The sequence below is a fragment of the Micromesistius poutassou genome (genome assembly GCF_964030765.1).
Source record: "Micromesistius poutassou genome assembly, chromosome: 18".
Lineage (NCBI taxonomy): Eukaryota > Metazoa > Chordata > Actinopteri > Gadiformes > Gadidae > Micromesistius > Micromesistius poutassou.
The window spans coordinates 10,112,835-10,125,829 of NC_140288.1; the positions used below are offsets into that span (position 1 = coordinate 10,112,835).

The window sequence follows — 12,995 nt, forward strand, 5'->3', positions numbered from 1 at the left end:
GTGTGTGTGTGTGTGTGTGTGTGTGTGTGTGTGTGTGTGTGTGTGTGCAAGAGAGCGTATTAAGTGTGTATAAATTCAGCACAGTGAAGATCAATGGCCATAAATTAGCACAGGGAGGAAAGGGAGAGAAATTGGCCCTGTCACTCATATGTAAGTCTATTTGGTCAATGAGGCGTTGGGAGTGTGTGTGTGTGGTTGTGAGTGTGGGTGTTGGTGGGGGATGAGGTAGGGCGTTGGTTGTGTGTGTGTGGTGTGTGAGTGTGTGTGGGTTTTTGTGAAGAGCAACTATTCAATGTTCAATGTTGGAGGCCAGCTCCCAAGTTGCTCTGCCTGTCCTTCTGAAGGGCAGGAACTCTATTTCTCTCTTTCTTCCCCACAACAATCACCGTCTCCATCCTCCCTCCCCCTCCCTCTCTCTCACTCATTCTCTCTCTCACTGTTCCCCATCTCCCTCTCTCTCTCCTTCTCTCTCTCTCTCACTATCTTTCTTTCATCACTCTCCTTCACACCCACACACTCAATGTTTTGCTCACTCTACTCAATTGTCTCACTCTTCTCTCTCAAACTCTCTCCCTCTCTCTCTCTCTCTCTGTCTCTCTCACAGAGAGCATCACACGTGCCACATGTGCACACGCTCGGAGAAACTACTGGACACACAGACACACTCTTGTGCATTCAAGCAGTTTAAAATGTCCACCAGACTATTCTATTCTCAGACTATTCTGAACCCAACCCCATGTCCAAGCAGTACCTGTGCATGTGCGTGCACATACACCTACATCCCTGAGTAGCACTACTGATATGCACGTGGGCCGACGCCCCCGTCCCTAGGAGCCTGTGCTGTAAATGGTCCATTGATAAGCAGAAAGCCATTGCTTAAACAAACGCCAATACACACCAATCAGAAGAGCAAACAGCCTCCCTGTGCTCTGAGGGGGGAGGTGGGGGAGAAGATGGGGGAGAGTGGCAGGGGAGACCGGGGGATGACCGGTCACTAGGATAAGAAGATGTGTCTAGAGATTGGCTATCCTATTAAAAGTACCAACAGAGAGAAACGGGTAAACATGGCTTTTGTGTACTGTGTGTGTGTGTGTGTGTGTGTGTGAGTGAGAAAGACAGAATGGGTGTTTTAAAGTATGAAGTCACTATATACACTATATAATTAACTGTCTCCCTTTGTTAACCTTGTATATGTGTGTGTGTGTGTGTGTGTGTGTGTGTGTGTGTGTGTGTGTGTGTGTGTGTGTGTGTGTGTGTGTGTGTGTGTGTGTGTGTGCGCAAGTACCCCGTTATCCAATTTGAATATGTATTGCAGACAACATGGGAAATGAAAAACAATTTGATGCATTAAAACGTATTTAGAAACAGGTCAATTTGAGACAAAAAATACAATGGATTATTTATTAAAAACGATTTTTCTGACGTTGTAATCTGGACACACTTCCAGACGACACACAGAGAAAAAGAGAGTGAGAGGGAGAGATGGAGAGAGAGAGAGATGGAGCGAGAGAGAGAGAGAAAGAGAAAGAGATAATTAGATAAGATGTGCGTGTCTGTGGCTCTCACATAAAAGTTTTATTTGTAGATTTGCCCATTTGTGTGCATGCGTGTGTTTGTGTACACATGGGTGTGCGTGTATTGTGTGTGTATGTGCATGAGCGTGCGTGTGCGTGCGTGCGTGCTCATATCAGTGGGTCTCATGTGTATTTCACACGCTCTCCCTGGCACAGGAAGAGACGGGGCCCCGCTATGGTACAAACCCTGCAGGGGGCCCCTGTCCCCCCACACACACACACACAGGGACACACAGCACACAGGAACCCACATTCTCCGATATGGCTGTGCTACTTTGATGGCGGGAGGGGGAGAGGGAGGGGAGAGGCGGGAGAGGGAGGGGGGAGAGGGGCGAGAGGGAGGGGAGAGGGGGGGAGGGAGGCGGGGGGGAGGGGGGAGAGGTGTTACACGGCAGGGGTCCACCATTAGAGTCGGGAACAGACGTGCAAAAGGGAGATGACTTATTGGCCCTGACTGATATCTCTCTCTCTCTCCCTCTTCCCCTCTGTCTTCTCCCATTGGCTTGTTTTCGTCTCCTTCTTCGTATTTCCCGCTCTTTTCCTCCAAACTTCCTCTCTTCTTGTTTCCTGATTCTAGCTCTCTCTTTTCTTTCCATTTGCTACGTGTGATTAAACGTGTGTTTATTGGTGTGCGCGCATGTGTGTGGGTTTTGTGTACTTGGTCACACCAAAAGTCTTTGAGTGCTGTGTGCGTGTGTGTGTGTGTGTGCTGCGTGTACGTATGTGTGTGTGTGTGTGTGTGTGTGTGTGTGTGCGCGTGTGCGCATGTGTGTGTGTGAGTGTGTGCGTGTGTGTGTGCGTGCATGCGTGTGCGGCAGTTATCCTATTATTTTGCAATCCCATCTCACAGAAGCGTCTGTTGCCACCATCTGCAGGAGACGGGGTGGCCGACATTAGGAGGAGCACAACATGATTGAAAAAACACACACACACACACACACACACACACATAAACAGACACACACACACACACAGGCAGACACACACACAGAGGAACAGAGACACACATACTTAAAATCACACACACATACAGGCAAACACATGCACAAAGGAAGACAGACACACACACACAAAGAGGCAGACAGGCACATATACACATAATCACAAATGCACACAAACAGAAACACACATACAGGCAGACACACACACACACACACACACACACACACACACACTCTCTTTTCATTAGGGACAAACTAAGGCAACATCAAAAAAGCGAGAGCTTCATAAACAAACAAGATGATTGAACACAAATAAAGAAAAGAGACAAAATGACTCAAAGAAAGAATCCTTGGTCGTCGTTAGGTGTGTTGTTAGAAAGAGAACCAGCTCTGATGGAGACGGAAACGGTGGGAGAAAGAGTGACGAGAGGTAAGTGAGGGGACGGCTTTAAAACCCCTGCAAGGGCGGAACGATGAATGATTCATAAACGCCTGGCGGGAAGGAGGGGGGAGAGGTGGGGAGTGAAGCTTATTATTCTGTAACTGCGAGTGGAGGGATGGACATCTGCAGTGGAGAGAGGAGAGGGAGAGACGGGAGGAGGAGGAGAGAGAAAGAAGAGACTTAAACAACTATTCATGTGGGGCCTGAGCTGCGGCGCTGTGAAGACGAGTCTCAGAGGGTTTTGTGAAAGATTCAAATTGACTCAAATTGAGGTTTCTTGAGTCAATTCAAAGTTAAAAAGCACTGATTTGAAATTCAATCTGGATCGTCTCCTATATTATCGCCAATGATTCGTTTTTATTAATATTGTATGTATCTTTTGATTGTCCATTGGTTGGTACTGTGCTGTAGTGTAACCCGTCCATGACTCAAAGGAACAACGTTGACCTCTGCTTGTCAAGGACAAGGTCGGGAGATGAGAGCACAACTCGAGTAACTTATCCACAGGCCTTTCTCTCCCTCCCCGTCTGTGGATGTGTGTGTGTGTATGTGTGTGTGTGTTTCTCTCCCTCGGTGTGTGTGTGTGTGTGTGTGCTTCTCTCCCTCTCTGTATGTGAGTGTGTGTCTCTCTCCCTCTCTGTATGCGTGTGTCTCTCTCTCTCTCTCTCTGTATGTGTGTGTCTCTCTCTCCCTCTCTGTATGCATGTCTCTCTCTGTCTCTCTCTCGTTGGTAGAATAAACCCGACCAGAGTTGTTCCCCAGGTACACCAGGCGATACGGAGGAGCCGATTGGTCCACAGCGCCTGCAGCACAGATTACACTGCTTCATTTCATCTGCGCCGCGCTGTGTGAGACGAAACGGCAGCTCAGCGGGACAGAGTGGAGCAGAGGCCATGGTCCACACACACACACACACACACACACACACACACACACACACACGTATAAGCAGAACACGCATGCACATGCACACGCACACACACACACACACACACACACACACACACACACACACACACACACACAGGGTACAGAGTAATTGCTGCACAGTCTTTGGCCTCAGAGAATTTGAGTCTGGACAGATGCACACACACACTCAGGTTGGTGGGCGCTGGAATGACCACAGGACAGCCAGTAAAGACAGGGAGGTCAAGGGGACCCTGTGTGTGTAGACTGTGTGTGTGTCTGTGTCTGTTTCATAGATGCAGATTCAGCACATGAACAAGCAACAAACCAACGCCCACAGACACTCCACAAGAGTAAAGGACAAAGAGTAAAGAGAAAAGTTTGACAATAGTGCTCACACTGGCACGGAATGCTGTGTGTGTGTGTGTGTGTATCTTTGTGTGAGAATCTGTGTGTGTGTCTGAGTATATGTGTGTATCTGTGTGTGTGTGTGTGTGTGTATCTGTTTACGTGTTGTGGATTAAGCGTCCAGTGCTGCGACCAGACGGCCGATAAGCCTTTCCGCTTCCCTCCTTCACAGCAATCAGCGCTCCACTTTATTCACACACACACACCTTAATTACAAACTGTTTTCTTTACCCTCTTCTTCATTTACAACCAAGATTCCGTAAAGAGACACAGACACACACACACACACAATACAACAATGTATCACACACAAAACCCCAGTGCCTCCGTTCAACACTGACTGTGCGACCGTGCTGCGGCGCCTCGGTAGAACAACGCCGGCTGGCCAATGACATCGCAAGGTTGCCCCCGCCAAATGACCAGCGTGGAGCAGCCGGCCGTGACGGCAAAAACTTCCTTTTAATGGGCCAGACTGCTTAACGCGCAGACAGCCGTAAAGGAACCTGCATCCTGCTCCCAGAGCAGGGCACCGCAGGAAGGAAGGCGGGGAAAGAGGAAGAGACCAAAAAAGACAAAAAAGAGAAGAAGACTACGACGACGAAGAAAATGACTTGTTCATACCTGACTGCTCTCGTAATATAAAATCCAATTTGGAGGGGCATGGAAGGGGGGGGGGGGGGGGGGGTGGAGGGGGTGCAGATAACGTGGGGTGGACCCTCCCATACACAGAGTGAAGAAGTCTCTCTCTCGCCCTCTCTCTCTCTGTCTGTCTCTCACACACACACACACACACACACACACACACACACACGTGCACACGTGCACGTGCACGCACCCGCACCGGCACGTACGCCAAGGCAATACGACACACACACTTGAGCAATCCATTGCGGGCTTGGCAAACACTAAATAATGAACAATGCAGAAGGCTGTCCCGGCATGATAAGTGACTGCCCTATCCTTCCCATTAGCCCCCCCCCCCCCCCCCCCCCACAAGAATGAATGGTAATTATGTCATGCCCCCCCACCTCACCCCACCCACACTCTTTTGGAGTCCTTATCTGCTGGTGGGGGGCGATGGGGGAGAGAGAAAGAGAGATGGAGAGAGACACAGAGAGAGACAGGGAGAGAGAGCACGAGAGCGAGAGAGAGAGACAGAGACAGAGCACACAAGAGAAAGAGCTTTGCAGAGAGCAGGAGAACAAGAGATAAAGTCACAGTGAAATAAGTATATGAAGTCAATAACTACCAAACAAGCCAACCTTCTAATCTAATTATTTTTGATTTCTTGAACTTAAGTTGTGCTATGTGACAGAAATAAAAGTCTGAGGTCAAGTAGCCATGACAATGACTCGTGACAACGATATCCTTTGATATCGAAGCAAACACGAGTTGCCACAGCTAACCAAATGTCCTCAAGATTCAACTTCACTTAATTTTAAGTATGCACTTTGTTGTCCTATTCAAAGTGCATGGAATTTGTATGTATAAAAATGTGCTTTATAAATACAACTTGATTGATATTTTGATGAGTGGGTGATGTTGGAAAATAGACAAGTTAGATAATGTAATTCAGTGACGTCAGTGTGATTGTATAGATTAGAATGTATGATTCTTGCTGTTCCTTCTGATTTAATGAGCTAGTATTCCCTGCAACCCAACCTTGCAGCTCTTTAATGAGAGTTGGGAGTGTAAGTAATAATGTGTATTGAGTGAAAATGGATAAACAACAAAATGCTAAAAGCATATAACAAGATGCTAAATGCTGTTATGAGGGGGAGTAAACATGCTCAGCAAAATGAACAAAACAAACAAACAATTCAGCTTTTACATGATTTGATATTATATTAATGAATACCCTGCATTTCACCGAGTGAGCAGAGGAACATGTCAGCTTGTAGCTCACAGTCAGCTTGTAGCTCACAGTCAGCTTCTCACTATGCACACATTCTTGTCAACAATAGCACCGCATGCCAGACACCATCGATCCCGCTGCATCTTTGTGTTTACTTAACCGCAACAAAAAGTGTGGATAAAGCATTTCTGTGCCAGACTGGTGTGAATTGTCTTATTATCTTTTTCTCACAAATCTTAATTTCTCACAGTCTACAGATTTCCACTGAACCTAAAACCTTGCTTTTAATAACCAAACCTAAAAACAACCCGACATGCTACTGACTGGTGTGTCTTCATGTGTACAAGGCTGTGAGTAAACACGGATGTAACTCGCACGTTGAGTTGAACACATCCTACAACGATTGTGACTGCAGCCTTTGAAAGAGCAACGACACTCCATTGTTCAACTGTGAGCTACAGCCAGACACTTCTCATATCATTAATCACCTGATTCTGTTTCTGGATCATGTGAGAGAAGCTAAGCCCCACCCCGAGAAATACACACGCCTATTACCACGCACGCACACACACACACACACACACACACACACACACACACACACACACACACACACACACACACACACACACACACACACACACACACACACACACACACACACACACACACCGCACACACACACACACACACAGCTCACCGGGGGTGTGGGGCAGGTGGGAGAAGAAGACCCTGAGGCGGACGGCCAGCCACTCCATGCTCTCCTGGAGGTTGGCCAGGGCCTTCAGGTCGCTCACGTCCCGCAGGATCTCGTTCTGTGGGATCAGCTTGTCGCCTAGGTTACCCGTCAACACCTCAGACTCCTTGGCGAAGGCCGCTCTGCGGGAACCAGAGAAGGCGGTTATTGGGGAGTTTGGATTGTTTAGCAGGGGTTTGGATCATGTGATGTGAAGAGCCGGATTCACATTCCAAGCGGCCATCTAGGTAAAGATAGGAAAAGCCAAGCTAACCAGAGGTTGTTATTATCTTCATTATAACAGTGAATGTGCATGACATCATGTGCTACAGCAATGTCATCACCACAAGCCATTATTATTCTGAAACCCACAATGTGAAAAATGACACGTCAAAAAATCGCCAATAATTGGCAAGTATAACCGGGCATTGACCACTTAAGTGGACACACACACACACACACACACACACACACACACACACACACACACACACACACACACACACACACAGTGTGGCTTTTTATCAAAGCACTCAGCTGCCAGTCGTGCATGAGATAATCCTTCTTTCTGAGTGATGGAAAAGTCCACAGCTCTCAAATCAAAAAGCCTTGTGCTCTCTTACAGTATCCCTGTGTGTTTGTGTGTGTATTGGGGCGAGAGACAGAGGGAAGTGAGCGAGGGCGTGCGAGATGGCGAGGGAGCAAGAGAGATGGCGAGAGAGAGCGACAGAGAGGCAGGCTGAGTACATGCAGAAAATAAAATGAATTGGCTTTCTCTGGCCACATAAGCAATTTATTTATTTACTTGACTATTCCTCTTCAATGAGTTCCAGAAGGATCCCTGAGGGCTGCGCACATCCACAGCCAATTTTGATAAGACTGACCCCCCCTCACCCCGCCCACTCCCCCCTCTCTTTCTTCCCATTTTGTTTCTCTCTGTGCGGCGGTCTGCTCCCCGTGCACGGAGACACGCTTAAAGGAGAGCAATCATGACTTATTTTATGGCTGCGTCTTAGTCAACAAAACGGAGGCTCAGGAATATGCAGGATGAGAGAGAGGGGACGGACCAGAGAGGAATGGTTTGTATGATTGTTCGAGTGGGTTGTGTAGATGTGTTTGTGTGTGGGGGTATGGGGGAAGGAGGGGGGATGCCAGTGCGCATATTTGTGTGTATCCTGAGTTGTTTTTGTGTGTGTGTGTGTGTGTTCATGTGTGTTCATGTGTCAGAATGAAGCCTGCGTTTGTGTGCGTCTACTGAGTGTGTGTGTGTTGTGCGTTTGCGCACATGTGTACATTGTGTGTACACGTGTAGGTCCAAAACCACACTCCCTGGACACACAGCACAGTAGACAAACGACACATCATCCACAGCTGCTCAAGTCTCCATCACCTTCCTCTCCAGCCCTCACCTGGTGAAGTCCTCCTCGTCCTCCCTCTTCTGCCGGCTCTGCCGGGGCTGGCTCATGTTGGCCCAGTTGGGGAGGGACTGCAGCAGGCGGCTGATGTCCTCATCCTTGGACCAGGAGGCGCTGATGGTCAGCTTCTCCTCACACTGGACGATGCCCCTGGAGGGATGGACACACACACACACACACATGCATTACATCGACATGCACACACGGAATACGCACACACAAGCGCACACACACACATACATGGACACACACATGGACACACACATTTTAATTCTTTATTTGAATCCACCAACCACATTACAAACGGACAGGATTGAAATACTTTCAGAGATGAGATACTGCACCACCGCAAGGCCGCCTCTCACTGCTGATATGGAGCAGAACTTTGCTAGTTGTTTAGATGTTCTGCTGGAGAGCCCTGTTAGCCTTAACCCACTGAGACCAGATGGTGGACCTGCCCCAAGCTGCCAAACATCAACACCACTAGCTTGAATTGAAAGCCTCTGAAAGTTCCCTTTGTTTTTCCAGAATGGGCTGATACTTAATGGTTTTATCGTTAAAGGCCATTTCCAGGTAGAGATCATACACACAGCCTATTTCAAATAAGAGCACTTCCCTTCTGTCTCTGTTTAACAACACAACATCAGGGGTGTTAGGGATGTTAGAAAAAACATCGATAGAGCTGTTGAACCACTCTGGCATAATACGTGAATGTTTGTACACAATCATATTTTCTGGAAATACTTCCTTACGGTGCTACCATTGAGATTGACAATTCGGTCAAACACACACACACACACACACACACACACACACACACACACACACACACACACACACACACACACACACACACACACACACACACACACATTAAAACACAGACACAAGCACACAAATACAATATAAATCAATGTTGCATCCAGATTATATGTACGCATACAGACAGAAAGTAGTGAAGAAACAGAGGACGTTTTTAGTTGTACCACAAACAGACGACAGAAACGAATATCCCAAATCAAAAAAGGCAGCGTTTAATTTGGCTTCCAATCCCAGCGTCTGTTTATGTTTTGGGTTGCCAGCTTGTGTTTCGTCTCGCACACGTTAATGCTGTCTCTGCCATCGACCAACTGTCAAATGACAATGAAATAAACAAAGTCAATAAAGATTTACGCTAGCCATGCTAGCGTGTCCCCACAAAGCATCCCTGCAGAGTGTGTGCCGCGCCTTGAGAGTGTCACCCGGCATTGTTTCTCATTACAGGAAACTTTGAAGCGGTGTGAAGCGGATTAGGGCAGGCGGCCAACGTTCTCTGGTTGTGTCTGATTCACCGGGGAGGGGGGGGTAAACCAACGCTCTGCTCTTCATTAAACCAAACACGTGCGAAGAGCGGGTCATGAAGACAGTCTCCTCTGGGGGTCCCATCAGCAGACATCCCCCCACCGTGACAACGCACATACTCCATGAGCTCCAACCACAACACGCACACATCATACTGCTCCGCTGTGCTTCATCGCTGTCTCCAGGACCCCATAGTGGGGTCTCATAGCAACAGTGGCGACCTGTGACCGGGTCCAGATGGACACACAGCGGTCTCATCCAATCTCCCTCCTTTCATCTCCCTCCCATCAGTAGCCTGCCCACCCCTCACCTGCTCAGGTGAGTCTGGAGCCAGGGGAACATGGATGTGTGTCTGTGTGAGGGTTTTTGCCTATGTGTGAATAATGTGCCAGCTAGTTTGTGTGTAAGCATGTGTAAGAATGATGTGCTTGTAGGTTGTGAGTTTGCATGTGTGTGCACCTGTGCATAAATGTGCCCCTGTGGATGTGTGTCGGTTTGTGTGTGCCCGGTGCCTATGCATGTGTGCCTGCGTGTGTGGTGTGTGTCTATGCATGTGTGCCTGTGTGTGTGTGGTGTGGTGTGTGTGTGCCTGTGTGCGTGTGTCTAAAATTCAATTTAACATTCCTACAAGGTAAAAAATCCCAATTGTTGATGTAAGCAGTTATTGTTTGTATGAAGTACTGCCTCTCAACTCCCCCTATAATACTTTTAATAAAAACCTTGAATAATGCATACGCCAGCAAACAGCAGCGCATTTCAATTTGAAACATCAACAGCAGTTCATGATGATGAGGGGAAATAAATAACATTTCATGTTCAGCACTGCCTCCCTCCTCTCCTTGGTCTATGCATAGTATGTTTTAGTGTTTTTGCTTTTGACCATTTTGAATTTATTACCTATTTTTCATTCTACTACTCTCTTTTTCCTACTAATATTACTGCCCACATTTCCGCATCAATAAATTATTCAATTATCTGAAAAAAGGAAAGGGTGTAGCATCAGTGATGTCCCCTCTCGGTTTACACAAGGCCGTGTTGAGGTTGCAGCCACCAGCAGCACAAGCTATCCATATTTGCCAGAGGCCAAAACTCATTAATATTCTGTCCTTAATAAACTTTTAATTAATCGAATTGTCAACCTGGACCGAGCAAAATACATAATATGGAGACAAACTAGCTACCGAGGTCCTAACCAAACAAATGAAAAATGATTGGCATTGAATTACAAGAGCAAATCAAATTTCTTCCTGTTGACTCAGAATGTGGACATTCATTCATTACGCCACGAACCACTGAACATTAGAGGAACTACACGCTGGTCTCAACCCAGAAACACCTAAAGGCCGGCAGAGAAGCTACACGCTCTTCTACTCTTCCTTCATGCGTCCTGACGCCTGAGCTTCACCTGTAGGCGCTGTTGCAGATGTCCTTGTACTCCTTCAGCTTGTCACACACCATCTCCAGGAACTGGTTGGAGTAGGCACTGAGGTCCTGCATCAGGTTCATCAGATCCTGGATGGACTTCTCCACCACCACAGTGCTCTGAGGAGAACAGGACAGAGACTTTAGTAAGTCAACATTCATTCCTTCATCCAGAAACATAAAACATCAAAGTAGACTGGTCAACAAACATCATCCCAACAGAAACAGAAAAGTTCCAAACACCAGAACTATGGAGGTGGGTCTAGGGCAGGGGGTGAGGGCTGGCCTTTAAAGGTGTGCACACCTACAAATAGTGACCATTGCAGCGAGAGAGAGAGAGTGTGGTAGAGAGGGGTAAAGAGAGAGGTAGAGAGGTAGAGAGAGAGAGTTAGAGAGGTAGAGAGACGTAGAGAGAGAGGTAGAGAGAAGTAGGTAGAGAGAGAGGTAGAGAGGTAAAGAGAGAGAGGTAGAGAGGTAAAGAGAGAGAGGTAGAGAGGTAGAGAGAGAGAGGGAGAGAGGTAGAGAGAGAGAGAGAGAGAGAGGGTGTCAGGAACAGAGGATCACTAAATTAGGAAAAGATGGAGAGAGTGAGAGAGAGGATGATCATTATTGTGTTCTGTGTTGAGGGGATGGAAGAGAGAGCGAGAGAGACTATTGGAACAGCGGTTCTTATTCTAGGAACTGTCTGTCTGTTGGTCTGACGTGACTGAACAATCGCCCGTCCACCTGTTGGAGAGGCTGTCACAAGTAATACAACTATGGCTGGATGGACCCTTGTGCGAATGGTAAAGGGTCTGTGTGTGTGTGTGTGTGTGTGTGTGTGTGTGTGTGTGTGTGTGTGTGTGTGTGTGTGTGTGTGTGTGTGTGTGTGTGTGTGTGGAACTAGGAGCCATGGCAGGGCTGTGACAGCAGTCATTACAGATTAGCCAACACGGTGTGACTAATAGCCTGCTTGGAAGCAGCATTGCTCCTTCACAAACACACACACACACACACACACACAGAGTCTCTGATACACACACGGAAAACTTTGAAACACTCTATGAGCAATTTGAAAGCCGTTCAATGGGATTGTCAGTGGTTGCCTGCCCCCACCACTTACCAATCTCTCTCATACAACCTCAACAGCTCTGATAACCCACCATTACTTTAGCAACAGTCTGGACCTCAACACCACAATGCACCGCAGTGACCAGGAAGTGGCAGGCTTCAAGAGACGCACACAACCTGACACACAAACACGCACCAACACACACCAAAACAATCCCTCACCTCCCATTGAGTCATATTATTAAATAAATGAAATCAACCAAAAAATTAACTTCTACTAATGTCGAAGAACTCTCCAGCGAACATAAGGATTTCCACGATTCCCCATTTGAACTGCGGGCAAAAACAAGCACATGTCTGCCTCTGTGTGCCAGTGTGGGCTGAGTGCATTACATAACTGAAATAGCACACAAAACAAGATTGTAGAAAACCCCAAAAATCCATCAAATCGATGTGTGTGGGTGAGGTGGAATCCTTGCTTGTTTGGAAAGCACACCTCGACTAGACTTGATAAAAGCCAGAAATACAATAGAAACCAGGTTATCCGTAATAGAAACAAAATCACCAATAGCATTCCATTGGGCGCGGGTCTTTTGAATGAGGTTAGTACCGACTCCAGTGTAACCTCTAGTACCACTCTGGGCTCCGCAGCACACAGATCCGTCAAGAGATGACAGGAGTAGCCTGTAGGGGGCAGCAGTGTCTAGTTGGAGATCACAAACACACATGTGGGTAGATTACACACACATCACATGCCCAGCCACCATGCAGGTGTGATGTTAATATTAATAGCCGTTTCGCCGCCTCACCCCCATTTCCTTGATCCCTGTCTGTCGCATAGGACACACACACACACGCACACGCACACACACACACACACACACACACACACACACAGCTGACCC

At 47.4% G+C, this 12,995-nt stretch overlaps 1 protein-coding gene across 1 annotated transcript in view; it reads right to left on the reverse strand.

The window, feature by feature from the left end:
* The window catches only part of exoc4 (exocyst complex component 4), a 118,059-nt gene that overhangs the window by 13,374 nt on the left and 91,690 nt on the right, over window positions 1–12,995 (reverse strand). The window contains exons 14-16 of the mRNA XM_084482912.1: window positions 11,024–11,160; window positions 8,272–8,427; window positions 6,827–7,005 (exon numbers count right to left, since the gene is read on the reverse strand). Coding sequence (XP_084339038.1) covers window positions 6,827–7,005; window positions 8,272–8,427; window positions 11,024–11,160 — 472 coding nt within the window. The remainder of the gene's footprint in view (window positions 1–6,826; window positions 7,006–8,271; window positions 8,428–11,023; window positions 11,161–12,995) is intronic.